Source organism: Erythrolamprus reginae, chromosome 5, assembly GCF_031021105.1.
Source record: "Erythrolamprus reginae isolate rEryReg1 chromosome 5, rEryReg1.hap1, whole genome shotgun sequence".
Taxonomy (NCBI): domain Eukaryota; kingdom Metazoa; phylum Chordata; class Lepidosauria; order Squamata; family Dipsadidae; genus Erythrolamprus; species Erythrolamprus reginae.
In genome coordinates this window covers 11516410-11535326 of record NC_091954.1, presented here as the reverse complement: position 1 = coordinate 11535326, position 18917 = coordinate 11516410, and the positions used below count along the sequence as shown (strand labels likewise).

The window sequence follows — 18917 nt, the reverse complement described above, 5'->3', positions numbered from 1 at the left end:
CCCTTTCTCTGTCCCTCTCTTTCTCTCTGTCCCTCTCTTTCTTTCTCTCTGTCCCTCTTTCTTTCTCTCTCTCTGTCCCTCTCTTTCTTTCTCTCTGTCCCTCTCTTTCTTTCTCTCTGTCCCTCTCTTTCTCTCTGTCCCTCTTTCTTTCTCTCTGTCCCTCTTTCTTTCTCTCTGTTCCTCTTTCTTTCTCTCTGTCCCTCTCTTTCTTTCTCTCTGTCCCTTTCTTTCTCTGTCCCTCTTTCTTTCTCTCTCTTCTCTCTCCTTCTCTCACTCACTCTCTTTGTATCTCTCTCTTTCTCTCTCTCCTTCTCTATCTCTCCCTCTTTCTCTCTCCCCCTTTCTATCTCTCCTCTCCCTTTCTCTGTCCCTCTATTTCTTTCTCTCTGTTCTTCTTTCTTTCTCTCTGTCCCTCTTTCTTTCTCTCTGTCCCTCTCTTTCTTTCTCTCTGTCCCTCTCTTTCTTTCTCTCTGTCCCTCTCTTTCTTTCTCTCTGTCCCTCTTTTTTTCTCTCTGTCCCTCTCTTTCTTTCTCTCTGTCCCTCTCTTTCTCTCTGTCCCTCTTTTTTTCTCTCTGTCCCTCTCTTTCTCTCTGTCCCTCTCTTTCTTTCTCTCTGTCCCTCTTTCTTTCTCTCTCTTATCTCTCCTTCTCTCACTCACTCTCTTTGTATCTCTCTCTTTCTCTCTCTCCTTCTCTATCTCTCCCTCTTTGTCTCTCCCCCTTTCTATCTCTCCTCTTCCTTTCTCTCTCTTTCTTTCTCCCTTATTTTTTCTGTTTTTCTGCTGTGGGCGGTTTAGGGCCCCACAAACCCCGACGACCTCGCTCCCGGATCCTGGCCGGGACAGGGCAGCTTCCTCTGACAGGCGCCGCGCGGGGCCGAGGGGTCTCAGCAGGAGGCGCAGCGGCGGGCGGAGAGAGGGAAGGGGGGGCAGCGGCGTTCCTCCTGGCCTTGGCGGGCCGCCCGACCCTCCCCACCTCCTGCAAACGCGGCGGGCGGTGGGGGGAGAGCGAGGAGCCGGCTCCGGCGGGCGCGGGGCTTGGCTGGCTGGCTGGTGGGGGGAGCGCCGCTGGTGGTGCGAAGGGAGACCCTCCTCCGGGAGGGAGGGGGCCAGGCAGCAGCTAGCCAGCCGAGTTCGCAGCCAAACTTTGCACAGGCGGCGGCCGGCTGCGAGCGACTAGCTGGGTTTTGGGTCTTCGAGACCTCCCCGCCTCCTGAAGCGATTCCCGTAGCCTTCCCAAAGGCTCGGAACCGCCAACGCTCCTCCGGTGCCGCTCCGCCTCCTAAACCTGCGGGGTGGAGGCGTCCCCCGGCCCAGCACTTCCGGAGGCCGAAAGGCACGGCTCTCTTCGGGGTTGGGAAGAGGAGAGGCGGCGACAGAGGCGGCGGTCTCCAGATGAGTATATCGCCGCCCCCCCCTCTGCTCCAGCGCCTCCCCCCCCCTCCCTGCCTGCATCTTCGCTCTATAAGACGTGGCTGATTTTTCATCCTACTTTGGGAGGAAAAAAACTGCGTGTTATGGAGCGAAAAATACGGTATCCATCCTAAGATAAAATACAGAAAATAGTATAAGGGCACACTAGATGGATCATGAGGTCTTTTTCTGCCGTCAGTCTTCTATGTTTCTATGTTTCTATCCCTGTGCCCTGAATAGTTTAGTTTGCATTTCAACTTGTTGTAAAAGTTTTGAACATCCCTCCCTTCTAATAGTTGTAGTAACAGTAAATATTTACATTCCTACAAGGTGGAGGGTTGAAAAAAAGGTCATCATGTCTGAGGAATGTCTTTTCCCAAATGCTGGCAATTGATGGATGTTGCAGTGGATGGGGGTTTGGCAACCAGAGCATCACTTTGAATAACAAGCATTTTTAATTTATTAACATTAAAAAAATAATAATTCTGTTCTGCTTGAGATTCAGCTGCCTGGGGAATTTGGGAAGTTAAGCGGCCGATGAGGTCCCACAGAGTTGGCCTTCTCCGGGTCCCGTCGACCAAACAATGTCATTTGGCGGGCTCCAGGGGAAGAGCCTTCTGTGTGGCGGCCCCGGCCCTCTGGAATCAACTCCCCCCAGAGATTAGAACGGCCCCCACCGTCCTTGTCTTTCGCAAATTACTCAAGACCCACCTTTATTGCCAGGCATGGGGGAGTTAAGATATTCCTTCCCCCTAGGCCATTACAAGTGATGCATGGTATGTTTGTGTGTATGTTTGGTTTTATAATAAGAGTTTTTAGTTGTTTTATTAATTGGATTGTTACATGCTGTTTTTTTATCATTGTTGTTAGCCGCCCCGAGTCTGCGGAGAGGGGCGGCATACAAATCCAATAAATAAGTTGAGACGGGCTACAAGAATGGTGGAAGGTCTTAAGCATAAAACGTATCACGAAAGACTTAATGATGAACTCAATCTGTATAGTCTAAAGGACAGAAGGAAAAGGGGGGACATGATCGAAACATTTAAATATGTTAAGGGTTAAATAAGGTTCAGGAGGGAAGTGTTTTTAATAGGAAAGTGAACACAAGAACGAGGGGACACAATCTGAAGTTAGTTGGGGGAAAGATCAAAGGCAACAAATATTATTTTACTGAAAGAGTAGTAGATCCTTGGAACAAACTTCCAGCAGACGTGGTTGGTAAATCCACAGTGACTGAATTTAAACATGCCTGGGATAAACATATATCCATCCTAAGATAAAATACAGAAAATAGTATAAGGGCAGACTAGATGGACCATGAGGTCTTTTTCTGCCGTCAGTCTTCTATGTTTCTATGTTTCTAAGTCCCCAGGTGTTAAACTTGCTATGTTTGAACAGCTCTGATCTAAAGCAAGGCAGTCTGACTGTCTTCTCTTTGCAAAGTAGCCGTGACAGGGAGCCGTAAGGGGCTCATTTTGGCTCCTCGCAGTCACAAATGCTTTTGGCCTGGGAAAAGAGGATTAAAGTATCATAGCAATATAAATCCGCTGGGTTCCTCCAGTGCTAATGTTGCCACTTGCTGATTATGCTAATTGGAGTTGGAACATAAAAACTTATTAAACCCATTCATGACTCACATTGTAGTCCCAGCCAGGAGAGGAATGTGGCCTGTTGTGATGTCAACAGTGACGCAATCTGTTTGAATACCAAAGGTCAGTGTTTTTGTTCCCAAATGCCACTCCAAGACTGCTTTTTCGAGTTATTGTAGAAAATAGACAAAGAGGTATAGATCCGATCGGATAGAGGAAAAATAGTCAGTAAAATTGGGTTGCTGTCAATACCACAGGTATTTACATGGGGCTACCTCTGAAAAGTGTTCGGAAACTTCAGATCGTGCAGAACGCGGCCGCGAGAGCCATCGTGGGGCTTCGTAGATTCGCCCACGTTTCTGCAAAAGTCCGTGGCCTGCATTGGCTGCCGATAAGTTTCCGGTCACAATTCAAAGGGTTGGTTATGACCTTTAAAGCTCTGCATGGCATTGGACCAGAGTACCTCTACCGCACGAATCCCAGCGACCGATAAGGTCCCACAGAGTTGGCCTTCTCTGGGTCCCGTCAACCAAACAATGTCTTTTGGCGGGCCCCAGGGGAAGAGCCTTCTCTGTGGCAGCCCCAGCCCTCTGGAATCAACTCCCCCCGGAGATTAGAACTGCCCCCACACTCCTTGTCTTTCGTAAATTACTCAAGACCCATCTATACCGCCAGACATGGGGGAGTTGAGACACCTTTCCCTCAGGCTTTTTTATATTTATGTTTGGGTATGTATATGTTGTTTGCTTTTAAAAATATGATAGGGTTTTATGTGCTTTTTAATATTAGATTTGTTTTCACTGGAATATTGTTTTTATTATTGTTGTGAGCCGCCCCGAGTCTTCGGAGAGGGGCGGCATACAAATCTAGTAAATTGAATTGAGTTGAATTACAGTAAGCTGCCTGGAGAATTCTGGGAGTTGAAGTCCACAAGTCTGAAAGATGCCAAGTTTGAAGACCTCTGCAATATGGGGTGGTTTTAAACCTATCCTTTTTAAAAACCCAATTGTCTCATCTTGTTTTTCGTACAGATTGAGAAGCTGATATTCTCTTGTTATAAAAGAAAAAAGAATAAAGGTTGGAGGAAAATATTTCCTCCACCTTGGCTTATTGGGCTAAGAGAGGGATCCCCAAACTTGGCAACTTTAAGACCTGTGGACTTCAACTCCCAGAATTCTCCAGACCTCTGAACTAAGACCTGATCGGTCTACTCACGGCCAACAACCTTTTAGTAGGAAGTGACTTCAAGGGCTGCTTTTTATAGACCCTGAAAGACAAGTACCTTGTTCCAGATCCGACCTGGCATTTTCCTCCCTTGGGATAACGCTCTTCGGAGAGGGGACGTCATACAAATAAACAATATACAGTAAATAAATCTAATATTTAAAACAAGATATCTAAAAACCCGTTATATAAAACCATACAACACAAGCGTACCATACATAAAACTATATAAGCCTGGGGGAAATGTTTCAATTCCCCCATGCCTTGCGGTATAGGTGCGTCTTAAGCAATTTACAAAAGACAAGGAGGGTGGGGGCAGTTCTAATCTCTGGGGGGAGTTGATTCCAGAGGGCCGGAGCCGCCACATAGAAGGCTCTTCCCCTGGGGCGGCATACAAATCTAAGAAATACAATACAATACAATGCAACGCTGAGGATATTTCCTTTCCTTTTTTTTAAGAAAAAGCTCTGTTTAGAATGTTTGTGTGTTGTTGTTGTTCAGTCACTAAATTGTATCCCAACGCTCGTGATATGGATCAGACCCCAACCCATCCTCTGCTCAAACTCAAATTCACTGCTAACTGAACATTAACCATTCCGTTTCTGCCGTCCCCTTTGCCTTTTGCCTTATCTGTGTACATGTTAAAAATGGGCAGAAATAGAATCTCCACCCCCTCCAACCATTGTGTTGCTAAAAGTCATAGAAGGGGATCACGCACACATACCCCAAAACAGCCTGAGAACCCCCGCCGCCACGACTTTGACCGGGCCGAAGATTGCCGGAAGCGCCGGTGGCTGCCTTGCACGGAGCTTAAAGACAGCGCTTGGAGCTCTGTTCTCCCCACCCCGAGAGAAGAGCGCTGGTCTTCGTGACGTCAAAGCTCCACCCATGGAATTCCCTATTGGGATTCCCCACCTCCGTTTCAGCCTCCAGATCGGCCGAAAACGCCACTGCTGATTGTAAAAACGGTGCTCCGCCGGGCGCCGCCACCTAGCTGTAACCTTCTGAAACAGCCGGGCGCTTCTTGGCGGCTACCCGAACCCGAACTTTTGCCGAACTTCCGGGTTCGGGGTTCGGGAGAACGCCGAGAAGCCCCCCGGCTGTTTCAGAAGGTGACAGCCGGGCGCCGCCACCCAGCAGAGCGCCATTTTGCGATCTGCGGTGGGTTCGTAAGCCGGAAGAAGTTTGTAACAAGAGGCAAAAAATTTCTGAACCCCGGGTTCGCAATTCGAGATGTTCGTATCACGAGGTACCACTATATATTGTTTTATTGTTTCCTGGTTTGATTGCTCATTAGTATGCTATGACTATCACTAAGTGTTGTATCTTATGATTTTTAATGGATATGTTTTATGTTTTCTTTATGTACACTGTGCATATGTACATGCACCAAAGAGAAATTTCTAGTGTGCCCAATCACACCTGGCCAATAAATAATTCTATTCCATTCCATTACATCTGTCTCTCATGGGAGAATTTGTATTTGTATTTATTAGATTTGTTTGCCGCCCCTCTCCGAAGACTGGGATTCGTGCGGCAGAAGGCGGTCCCGGAGATATTCTGGTCCGGTGCCATGAAGGGCTTTATAGGTCATAACCAACACTTTGAATTGTGACCGGAAATTGATCGGCAACCAATGCAGACTGTGGAGTGTTGGTGTAACATGGGCGTATTTGGAAAATCCCATGATTGCTCTCGCAGCTGCATTCTGCACGATCTGAAGTTTCCGAACACTCTTCAAAGGTAGCCCCATGTAGAGAGCATTACAGTAGTCGAACCTCAAGGTGATGAGGGCATGAGTGACTGTGAGTAGTGAGTCCTGGTCTAGATAGGGCCGCAACTGGTGCACCAGGCGAACCTGGGCAAACGCCCCCCTCGTCACAGCTGAAAGATGTTTCTCTAATGTGAGCTGTGGATCGAGGAGGACGCCCAAGTTGTGGACCCTCTCTGAGGGGGTCAATAATTCCCCCCATCCAGGGTTATGGATGGACATATAGAATTGTCCTTGGGAGGCAGGACCCACAGCCACTCCGTCTTATCCGGGTTGAGTTTGAGTCTGTTGACACCCATCCAGACCCCAACAGCCTCCAGGCACCGGCACATCACTTCCACTGCTTCGTTGACTGGACATGGGGTACAGATGTATAACTGGGTATCATCCGCATACTGATGATACCTCACCCCATGCCCCTGGATGATCTCACCCAGCGCTGGGGAAAGAAGGCAACCGATAAAGGTTTACTGATTTTAATTGAAAAAAATGGAATCCCTGGGTCATTCTTCATGGAAGTATCCACTTGCTCCCCTTCCTTTTGTTTATGGTAGATTGTTCAACTAGGGTTTAAAAAAATTTAAGCCTTAATTTCCAAAATCTGGATATCTTCGTAAGAGTTAGATGCTGAAAACAACCCAAAAATGTTGCTCTATTGCAGAATGATGAAAACACGTCACTACAAAACATCACACTCCCAGGGCCATCGAGTGCAGAAGAGCTGGAACCTGAACCACTGTATAAGGTAATTGGAGATGAGACCATAGAGTGGAATCGCCCAGGATATTGAAGATGTTTGATTCTGTTAGGAAAATCACACCAGACAGATCACAGATATAGAGAGAGTCTAGTATCTGTTCTAAACTATTTATATGTCTTTTAAATAATCCCAAGCAGCATGTCTTTCTCAGCGTTGGGATGCTTGTACTATCATCTTAAGTCCCCAAAATAGATTAAGCACTTAAAATAAAACTATTTTAAAAGGAGCTGTGTAGAGACGTAGGATTAAAGGAAGTAATATAGAATAAATGGTCAAAGCAATGGAAACTGCAGTTTAATATTTCCATATGTAAAATAATGCACTTGGGGAATCCTCAATCTGAGTATTGCATTGGCAGTTCTGTGTTAGCAAAAACTTCAGAAGAAAAGGATTTAGGGGTAGTGATTTCTGACAGTCTCAAAATGGGTGAACCGTGTGGTCGGGCAGTAGGAAAAGCAAGTAGGATGCTTGGCTGCATAGCTAGAGGTATAACAAGCAGGAAGAGAGAGATTGTGATCCCACTATATAGAGCGCTGGTGAGACCACATTTGGAATACCGTGCTCAGTTCTGGAGACCTCACCTACAAAAAGATATTGACGGAATTGAACGGGTCCAAAGACGGGCTACAAGAATGGTGGAAGGTCTGAAGCATAAAACTTATCAGGAAAGACTTCATGAACTCAATCTGTATAGTCTGGAAGACAAAAGGAAAAGGGGGGACATGATTGAAACATTTAAATATGTTAAAGGGTTAAATAAGTTTCTGGAGGGAAGGAAATTGTACACAAGAACAAGGGGGCACAATCTGAGGTTAGTTGGGGGAAAGGTCAGAAGCAACATCATAAAATATTATTTTACTGAAAGAGTAGTAGATCCCTGGAACAAACTTCCAGCAGACGTAGTGGGCAAATCCACAGTAACTGAATTTAAACATGCCTGGGATAAACATATGTCCATCCTAAGATAAAATACAGGAAATAGTACAAGGGCAGACTAGATGGACCATGAGATCTTTTTCTGCTGTCAATCTTCTATGTTTCTATGTTTCCAGGAACAGAAGCTAATTAAAATAAATGGGCATACAAACTTATTTAAAAACCGGACAATGTATAATAGAACAGGGCTCTCTAAATGGATACTTCCAAACATGTGAAAGGGGAAGAAATAAAAACACCAGAAGGCATTTAAAAATTAGATTAAAACATGAATATAAAAAACCCTTCACAAACAAGTAATTTAATAGCCCTGAGTAGGGAAAATGTCCAATTATTTAATTAATAATAAAAATGTAAATGTCTGAGCTATGATGTAATGATATTATACATAAGTAGTCCCTTATGTATGAAATATTCCATTTTGGAATGTATTACATAATCCAGTTTTTCAAAATAAATTGAGTTACACTTCCTACATATTTGGATGTGCAGTGTAAATGATCATATTTAATGTGTATAATGTGTTAATGTGGATTTAGGGGTAGTGATTTCTGACAGTCTCAAAATGGGTGAGCAGTCAGTAGGAAAAGCAAGTAGGTTGCTTGGCTGCATAGCTAAAGGTATAACAAGCAGGAAGAGGGATATTGTGATCCCGCTATATAGAGCGCTGGTGAGACCACATTTGGAATAATACTGTGCTTAGTTCTGGAGACCTCACCTACAAAAAGATAATGACAAAATTAAACGGGTCCAAAGACGGGCTGCAAAAAGGGTGGAAGGTCTTAAGCATAAAACGTATCAGGAAAGACTTAATGAACTCAATCTGTATAGTCTGGAGGACAGAAGGAAAAGGGGGAACATGATCGAAACATTTAAATATGTTAAAAGGTTAAATAATGTTCAGGAGGGAAGTGTTTTTAATAGGAAAGTGAACACAAGAACAAGGGGACACAATCTGAAGTTAGTTGGGGGAAAGATCAAAAGCAAGGTGAGAAAATATTATTTTACTGAAAGAGTAGTAGATCCTTGGAACAAACTTCCAGCAGACGTGGTTGGTAAATCCACAGTAACTGAATTTAAACATGCCTGTGATAAACATATATCCATTGTAAGATAAAATACAGGAAATAGTATAAAGGCAGACTAGATGGACCATGAGGTCTTTTTCTGCCGTCAGTCTTCTATGTTTCTATGTGTAGTTATAAAAGTGCCATCTACAAAAATGGCAAAACTTTTAAATCTGGTAATATACGAATTGTCTGGATGATGGTAGCATTGGTAGATGTTCACTATACATACCAGGTTTTTTTGTGAATGGCAAGTATCAGAAAAATAATGTTTCCAATCTTTTAATATTTATTTCTCCTCTTACGCAAATACCTGTGTCTGGGTACAAAACTACACATATGTGTCTTAGGTAAATGCTATTTATTTATTGGATGTATTCACTGATGTAATTGCTGAGATCTCCCAGCGAGATGGATGGCAAACAAATTTTATAAATAAGAGAAACATGAGGATATAGATACCGATAATACCTGCAATTTGTATCATTCTTAAATATTTGGTAATGTGAAATCCATTATACAGTCCTGGTTTGAAAGCCATACTCTTCCCTTCCGCAGCAGATAATTAGACATTAAAATATTTCCCAAAACACATTAATGCCTTAATTTGTGGGGGGGTTTTTTTATGCCAGACTGACGAATTACTGAGCGAGATCACACGGCTGAAAGACGATTTAAAAAAGAAAGACGAGACCATCCAGGAGCTTGAACGTTGTCTTGTAAGTAATCATGATGCGCATGAAAAGAAATGAGATCATAATAATGGCAGAAAATGGTTGTGCCTCTAAGCTGCATGGAGGGTTTTAGGAAAGAAGCACTTACCGTATTTTTTGCTGCATAAGACAAACTTTTTTTGTTTGTAAAATAACAAATTGGTATTTTTATTTATTTATTTATTCATTTATTCATTTATTCATTTGTCCAATTTTTTATTTTATTTTATGGTATTTTTATTTTATTATTTATTTATTTAATTTGTCATACAAATATAGTATTGTATTGTATATTTAACATAATATAAGTATAAAGTAGAGATAGAAAAAGATAAAAAAGACATTAGGACAGGAACGGTAGACACAAGGGTGCATTTAAGCACACCCCTTACAGACCTCTTAGAAAAGGGGAGAGGTCTATCGTAGATAATGTAAGGTTGAAGATTTTGGGGTTGGGGGAAGAAACAACAGAGTCTGGTAGTGAATTCTAGGCGTTGACCACTCTATTGCTGAAATCGTATTTTCTGCAGTCTAGTTTGAAGTGATTTACATTTAGTTTGTATCTATTGCGTGCTCTTGTGTTGTCGTTGTTAACGGTGAAGTAGTCTCTAACAGGGAGTACATTGTGATGTATGATTTTATGAATAACAGTTAAATTCGGGAAAACACACTTCCGGTTTGAACATTGTTTTTTTTTTAATTTATTCATTTGTCCAATACACAAATACATAGGAAGAAAAATAGACATGTAGTAATATATATAAGGGTAAAGTGAACTTAGAGGAGAGGATATATGAAAGAAAGAAAATATATATGATAAGTGAGAGAAAGGGAAGACAATTGGACTGGGGACGAAAGGCACTCCAGTGCACCTATGTATGCCCCTTACTGGCCTCTTAGGAACCTGGAGAGGTCAATCGTGGAGAGTCTAAGGGAGAAGTGTTGGGGGTTAGGGGTTGACACTATTGAGTCCGGTAATGAGTTCCACGCTTCGATAACTCGATTGTTGAAATCATATTTTTTACACTCAAGTTTGGAGCGGTTCGTATTAAGTTTGAATCTGTTGCGTGCTCTTGTGTTGTTGCGGTTGAAGCTGAAGTAGTCATTGACCGGTAGGACGTTGCAGCATATGATCTTGTGGGCAATACTCAAATCGTGTTTTAGGCGCCATAGTTCTAGGCTTTCTAGGCCCAGGATTGTTAGTCTATTTTCGTAGGATATTCTGTTTCGAGTGGAGGAGTGAAGGGCTCTTCTGGTGAAATATCTTCGGACATTTTCAAGGGTGTTGATGTCTGAGATGTGGTATGGGTTCCAGACAGATGAACTGTGTTCAAGGATGGGTCTGGCAAAAGTTTTGTAGGCTCTGGTGAGTAGTGTGAGATTGCCTGAGCAGAAGCTGTGTAGGATCAGGTTAACAACTCTAGAAACTTTTTTGGCGATATTGTTGCAGTGGGCTTTAGTATTGATGCACCAACTTTAATCATTGGTATATTACTGAATATAAACATAAAATAATTATAGTATTTAATTGTTACTGCTCTTGTTATCGTTATGGCAATTTTTAAAAAAACCACTGTATACTATTATCCTAACAAATTTAACTGAGAGAATATCTACACCTACTACTTATTTGAAACCACTGGTCTTATAATACTGATGTGCCAGCCTTTAGCTGACACCCCTCTTTCTTTCTTTTATTTTTTTCCTTCCCCCTTTCCCATATCCCCCTATCTTCAATTCATTCTTTTCCCCCTCATTTTTTCTTTCTTTTCTTTTCTCCTTCCCCTTTTCTTTTCCATACTTGATACTATTGTTATACCGTTATACCATGAACTACATTCCTTTTTTTCTTACCTTTTTAATGTAAATATCTAATAAGGATTATTTTTTTAAAAAAGATACACTTTTTTCCTCCTCCCAAAAGTGGGTGGAAATGTTTATGTGTCTTATGCAGTGAATATGGGCAACAGGCAGCAGCGGTGAACGTTGGCAGCAATCCTCGCTGCCTGGAACAGCTGATTGGTGGTATTCCGCTGATCAGCTGCTCAGCAGCAAAGGCTCCAAGTTCTCCAGCAGAGGCAGCAGACATAGAGGAGGCAGTGATGGTGGCATTTCCGGTCAGCCAGCCCACTGATCAGTGGGGTTACAGGAGGCCGGGATCCAACCATCGCTCAGCTAATTGGGAGTGAGTGCAACCGAGCAGAGCCCTGATGAACCACATGCTGGGGCTGCGATAACGTGCTGAAGCTAACCAGACTGTTTGCTGTTTGCAGCAAGGACGATAGCCAAATGAATATGGGATGGATGCTGGGAGGCAGGGGCAGATTCTTTTTAATTGTTTGGGTCCTCTAAAGCTAATGTGCATCTTCTCGCCAGGAGTGTCTTATGGAGCAAAAAATACACTACATTTTTTCACGGGAAGGCCCGTGCTGTGTGGCAGTTTTGGTCTACTCTTGGTGGATCTGTTAATTTGAATTTATTTATTTATTCATTCATTCATTCATTCATTCATTCATTCATTCATTCATTCATTCATTCATTCATTCATTTGTCCAATACACAAATACATAGGAAGAAAAATAGACATGTGGTAATATATATAAGGGTAAAAGTGAACTTAGAGGAGAGGATATATGAAAGGAAGAGAATATATATGATAGGTGAAAGAAAGGAAAGACAATTGGACAGGGGACGAAAGGCACACCAGTGCACTTATGTATGCCCCTTACTGGCCTCTTAGGAACCTGGAGAGGTCAATCGTGGAGAAACTAAGGGAGAAGTGTTGGGGGTTAGGGGTTGACACTACTGAGTCCGATAATGAGTTCCACGCTTCGATAACTCGATTGTTGAAATCATATTTTTTACAGTCAAGTTTGGAGCGGTTCGTATTGAGTTTGAATCTGTTGCGTGCTCTTGTGTTGTTGCGGTTGAAGCTGAAGTAGTCATTGACCGGTAGGACGTTGCAGCATATTTGTATCTGCACTGCCTCTTGACTGAAGCTGGCTTTGTTATCCCCCTGCAAGGTAGCCTCTGTGTGGCTGTTCTTGGTTCTCACCAGGTTTTCTCTCTTCTCTCCACGTCAAGGCTGTTAGGTGTGACTGCCACAAAGGCAGCAAGATGCCTGAAGCGATCGCATGCGGTTTTGCTGACAAATTCACCCAGACCACCTGGAGAAGAAATGCGGTGAGTCATTTCCTGGAGAAGATGCTCCTTGCCTAGAGATTGCTTCCTTATGCCACATACCAGTGTTTCTCAACCTTGGCAACTTGAAGATACAGTGTTCCCTCACTTTTCGCCGGGGACGTGTTCCGAGACCGCCCGCAAAAGTTGAATTTCCGCGAAGTAGAGATGCGGAAGTAAATACACTATTTTTGGCTATGAAAGTATCACAAGCCTTCCCTTAACACATTAAACCCCTAAATTGCAATTTTCCATTCCCTTAGCAACCATTCAGATTATTACTCACCATGTTTATCTATTAAAGTTTATTAAAAAAAATATTAAAGGCAGACGAAAGTTTGGCGATGACATATGACATCATCGGGTGGGAAAAACCATGGCATTGGGGAAAAAACCCGCAAAGTATTTTTTAATTAATATTTTTGAAAAACCGTGGTATAGACTTTCCGCGAAGTTTGAACCCGCGAAAATCGAGGGAACACTGTATTTGGACTTCAACTCCCAGAAGTCCCCAGCCAGCAAATGGTGGCTGGGGACTTCTGGGAGTTGAAGTCTAGATATCTTCAAGTTGCCAAGGTTGGGAAACACTGCTATATACAATATTGTCTTGGTGTTTTACTTTCAGTTGTATTATTGGGTATCATGCTTCAATATAGGGTTAGTCCTCAACTTAAAACTATTCATTTAATGACTGCTCAAAGTTGCAACAGCACTGGGGAAAAAAAAGTAACTTATGGCCGACCAGTTGGTCCCCAATGCTTGTGGCTATCGCAGCATCCCCCATGGCCTCATGATCAAACTGAGGACACCTGACCACTGGCCTGTCTTTTTATTATTGTCATTTATTATTATTATTTATTCATTCAACTTCTATGCTGCCCAATCCCAAATGAATTATTATTTATGACAGTTGTAGCGTCCCTGGATCATACAAACACTGTGTGTGACCTCAGCAGGTTTCTGAGGTCACAAACAATATCACGGTCAGCAGGGCAGCCAGTTTTGCTCAACAGTTGTCTAATGCACCTAACAATTCCAGGGATTTGCTTGGCAAAAGCCCTGCAAAGTTTGGATAGGATTCAATTAACACCCACCTTGCTTAGAAATGGGCTATCAGGCGTGCTCCCATTCAAAGTCCAGGAAAGAAAAAACCGAGCTCCGTGTTGATAGAGATGGGTACATTTATTTATTTATTTATTTATTTATTTATTTATTTATTTATTTATATATATTTTATTTATTTTTATTTATTTTTATTTATTTATTCATTTTTATTTATTTATTTATTTATTTATTTTTATTTATTTATTTATTCATTTTTTTATTTATTTATATTTATTTTTATTTATTGATTGATTTGATTTGATTTGATTTGTATGCCACCCCTCTCCGGAGACTCGGGGCGGCTAACAGCAACAATAAAACAGTGTACAATAGTAATCCAATACTAAAAACGATTAAAAACCCATTAATATAAAAACCAAACATACATACAGACAGACATACCATGCATAGAATTGTAAAGGCCTAGGGGGAAAGAGGATCTCAATTCCCCTAAGCCTGATGGCAGAGGTGGGTTTTAAGTAGCTTACGAAAGGCAAGGAGAGTGGGGGCAATTCTAATCTCTGGGGGGAGTTGGTTCCAGAGGGCCGGGGCTGCCACAGAGAAGGCTCTTCCCCGGGTCCCGCCAAGCGACATTGTTTAGTTGACGGGACCCGGAGAAGACCCACTCTGTGGGACCTAACTGGTCGCTGGGATTCGTGCAGCAGAAGGCGGTCCCTGAGATAATCAATATAACAGTATGCAAGTGAGATTTTCTGAATTTATTTTTTTATAAATCTACAATGGGAATAAAACCGTAAAATACATGCCTCATCTTCAGGAAATACACATTGTACTAAGCAGAAGTTTTTATTAATCATTATATCTTGTTCATTATCTCCTCCCTGGATTAGTGATGGGATTTTTAGAGACGATTACCAACCAGTTTAGTTGACGGGACCCGGAGAAGACCCACTCTGTGGGACCTAACTGGTCGCTGGGATTCGTGCAGCAGAAGGCGGTCCCGGAGATAATCTGGTCCGGTGCCATGAAGGGCTTTATAGGTCATAACCAACACTTTGAATTGTGACCGGAAACTGATTGGCAACCAATGCAGACTGCGGAGTGTTGGTGTAACATAGGCATATTTGGGAAAGCCCATGATTGCTCTTGCAGCTGCATTCTGCACGATCTGAACTTTTATTAGACAAGAAGTGATAGCAACAAAAGGAAAGCAAGATCTGAGTCAAAAGACACAAAAAATGCATATATGGGCGATTCACCCAATCCCCGTGTCCCAAGACATCAGGTGGGTGCGCCAGCCGTTTGGTCTTCCACATGTGGTCCAGCGAAGAAACCGTTGACCTTGAGCAGGCTATAAACATGTCCATGCAGCCTGGCAGTGCCTAGCAGTCCGCGATGAGAACTTTCCTCCCTAGCATTGTAATCAAATACAAGGGGAGCAACCTCCAGCATTCCGCCCCCTCCCCAAAAATACCAAACCCACCTCCTGTTTCTTTGACAGTCCGAGAAAGCAGGCAAAGGGGAGGTTGACATGAACACTTTGGTTTCAATTGTGGTCGTAAGTCGACAACTGTCTGCCCCAGTGCAGGGGTGTCAAGCTCAAGGCCTGCAGGGTGCTTAAATCTGGCCCACGGGGCCCGCCTGGAAATATCGAACGATGACCCTGCTGTGCCTCTGCCGGTTTTTAGCCAGCAGAGTGTAGTTGGAGGCCGGGGAGGCCGAAATGGACAACTCAAGTTATTATTTTTATTATTATTTATTAGATTTGTATGCCGCCCCTCTCCGTAGACTCGGGGCGGCTCACAACAATAACAAGAACAATGTAAAAAACAAATCTAATAATTTAAAAAACACTAAAAACCCCATTATTAAAAGCAAACACACACACAAACATTCCATGTATAAACTGTATAGGCCCGGGGGAGATGTGTCAGTTCCCCCATGCCTGACGGCAGAGATGGGTCTTAAGAACTTTACGAAAGGCAAGGAGGGTGGGGGCAGTTCTAATCTCCGGGGGGAGCTGGTTCCAGAGGGTCGGGGGCCGCCACAGAGAAGGCTCTTCTGGGTCCCGCCAAACGACATTGTTTAGTAGACAGGACCTGGAGAAGGCCAACTCTGCGGGACCTAACCGGTCGCTGGGATTCGTGCAGCAGAAGGCGGTCCCGGAGGTATTCTGGTCCAATGCCATGAAGGGCTTTATAGGTCATAACCAACACTTTGAATTATGCCTGGAAATTGATCGGCAACCAATGCAGACTGCAGAGTGTTGGTGTGACATGGGCATATCTTGGAAAGCCCATGATTGCTCTCGCAGCTGCATTCTGCATGATCTGAAGTTTCCGAACACTTTTCAAAGGTAGCCCCATGTAGAGAGCATTACAGTAGTCGAACTTCGAGGTGATGAGGGCATGAGTGACTGTTCCCATTTTTGGGCCACCTTTTGGCCCAGCAGAATGCTACAGGAGGACATGGAGGGCGAAAACGAGGTGCGGCAGGGGGACGTTTTCGCCAGCAGGGTGCTGCAGGAGGTGTCCGTCCCATCTCCCTCCTGCTTCCCACCATCCGTATCCACTCCACCTACAATGTTTATGTTTGTTTATTTAGATTTGTATGCCGCCCCTCTCCGCAGACTCGGGGCAGCTCACAACAAAGTGAAAAACAGTTTACAACAAATCTAAATTTCTACTAAAAACATTTTTAAAAAATCCCATTTTCTAAACTGACATACATACACACATACCATTCATAAATTGTATATGCCCGGGGGAGATGCCTCAGTTCCCCCATGCCTGATGACACAGGTGGGTCTTAAGGAGCTTACGAAAGGCAAGGAGAGTAGGGGCAGTTCTAATCTCTGGGGGGAGTTGGTTCCAGAGAGCCGGGGCCGCCACAGAGAAGGCTGTTCCCCTGGGGCCCGCCAACCGACATTGTTTAATTGACGGGACCCGGAGAAGGCCCACTCTGTGGGACCTAATCGGTCGCTGGGATTCGTGCGGCAGCAGGCGGTCTCGGAGATATTCTGGTCCAGTGCCATGAAGGGCTTTAAAGGTCATAACCAACACTTTGAATTGTGACCGGAAATTGATCAGCAACCAATGCAGACTGCGGAGTGTTGGTGAAACATGGGCATACCTAGGTAGGCCCATGACTGCTCTCGCAGCTGCATTTTGCACAATGCTGATCTGACCCTTAAAGAACAAATTTGATACCCCTGCTCTAGTGTGTATACAGTGTCCCCTCGATTTTTGCGGGTTCGAACTTTGCGAAAAGTCTATACCACGGTTTTTCAAAAATATTAATTAAAAAATACTTTGCGGGTTTTCCCCCCTAGACCACGGTTTTCCCCACCCGATGACGTCATATGTCATCGCCAAACTTTCATCGGCTTTTAATGAATATGTTTTTTAATAAACTTTAATAAATAAACTTTGTGAGTAATAATCTAAATGGTTTCTAAGGGAATGGGAAAATTGCAATTTAGGCTTGTGATACTGTTCATAGCCAAAAATAGTGTATTTACTTCCGCATCTCGACTTGGCGGAAATTCGACTTGCGGGTGGTCTCGAAACGCATCCCCCGCGAAAAGCGAGGGAACACTGTATTTTCTACCGACATTTTCACTATCACTTCTTTCATATATATATAATCATTCAAAAAAACATTATAGTCTTCCAGGCTTAGAATTCTAGGCTTGCCACATTCATATTTTAGGTATGCATTCAAAAAGCGGGTATTGTAACTCCTAGATTCATTAATACTGCTGGATTTTGTTCATTATTTATTTATTTGTTTACTTACTTACTTACTTACTTACTTACTTACTTACTTATTTATTGGATTTGTATGCCGCCCCTCTCCGTAGACTCGGGGTGGCTAACAACAATGATAAAAACAGCATGTAACAATCCAATTAATAAAACAACTAAAAACCCTTATTATAAAACCAAACATACACACAAACATATCATGCATAACTTGTAATGGCCTAGGGGGAAGGAATATCTTAACTCCCCCATGCCTGGCGGCATAAGTGAGTCTTGAGTAGTTTGCGAAAGACAGGGAGGGTGGGGGCAGCTTTAATCTCTGGGGGGAGTTGGTTCCCGAGGGCTGGGGCCACCACAGAGAAGGCTCTTCCCCTGGGGCCCGCCAAACGACATTGTTTAGTCGACGGGACCCGGAGAAGGCCAACTCTGTGGGACCTTATTGGTCGCTGGGATTCGTGCGGTAGCAGGCGGTTCCGGAGGTAATCTGGTCCAATGCAGATATGGCAAATAGCAGAAAAAAAAATATCTCCAAATATAGCTTATAACCCAATCAGATTTAACACACTTTTTTCTAAAGTAATGGGAACAGTTTACCAACTTCCTTGGGCAGGTGGGGTTGGACTAGATGACCTACAAGGTCCCTTCCAACTCTGAGAACCTGTTAACATAATTTCCTTTGACAACATTAATTTCTTGATCATTTAGAAAACACTGCTTCTAGTATTAAGTTTTCTTTGCAGTTCTGGAATTTAAAAAAATTACTATATTAATACTATATCTCAATTCCCCCATGCCTGGCGGCAGAGGTGGGTTTTAAGTAGCTTACGAAAGGCAAGGAGGGTGGGGGCAATTCTAATCTCTGGGGGGAGTTGGTTCCAGAGGGCCGGGGCCGCCACAGAGAAGGCTCTTCCCCTGGGTCCCGCCAAGTGACATTGTTTAGTTGACGGGACCTGGAGAAGACCCACTCTGTGGGACCTAGCTGGTCGCTGGGATTCGTGCAGCAGAATCCGGTATATTCCCCAATATAATTACTAAATTATATTTTTTAAAGTAGGAAAAAATAGTTCCTGTACAAGTCAGACTTCTTAAGTGCTGCATCCAGTTCACTGGAAGAAGAATTTAAATAAACAGGAAGGGATGCAACCCAGAGAGTCAGCTCCAGGAATTTAAGTCTTACAAGGAGAGACAGGTGGACGTTAGCCTGGATGCAGAAACGAATAACCCGAAACCAGAATAAGCAGAAACAAATAACCGCTTCTGAGTCTCTCTTAGAAGCAGCTTACAGAGTAGCTATTCAGGCCTGGACAAAGATACAGCTGCTTTAATAATCCAAATAAAGGGACTGCTTACTGTGAAGGCCTTCTTTGAAAGATTAGATTTAGATTAGATTTATTGGATTTATATGCCGCCCCTCTCCGCAAACTCGGGGCGGCTCAC

At 43.4% G+C, this 18917-nt stretch overlaps 1 protein-coding gene across 3 annotated transcripts in view; it reads left to right on the top strand.

The window, feature by feature from the left end:
• CCSER2 (coiled-coil serine rich protein 2) overlaps positions 1 to 18917 on the top strand; it is a 91142-nt gene that overhangs the window by 48694 nt on the left and 23531 nt on the right. For all 3 annotated transcript variants that reach the window (XM_070752057.1, XM_070752059.1, XM_070752058.1), the window contains exons 7-9: positions 6657 to 6740; positions 9391 to 9477; positions 12556 to 12654. In XM_070752057.1, coding sequence (XP_070608158.1) covers positions 6657 to 6740; positions 9391 to 9477; positions 12556 to 12654 — 270 coding nt within the window. The remainder of the gene's footprint in view (positions 1 to 6656; positions 6741 to 9390; positions 9478 to 12555; positions 12655 to 18917) is intronic.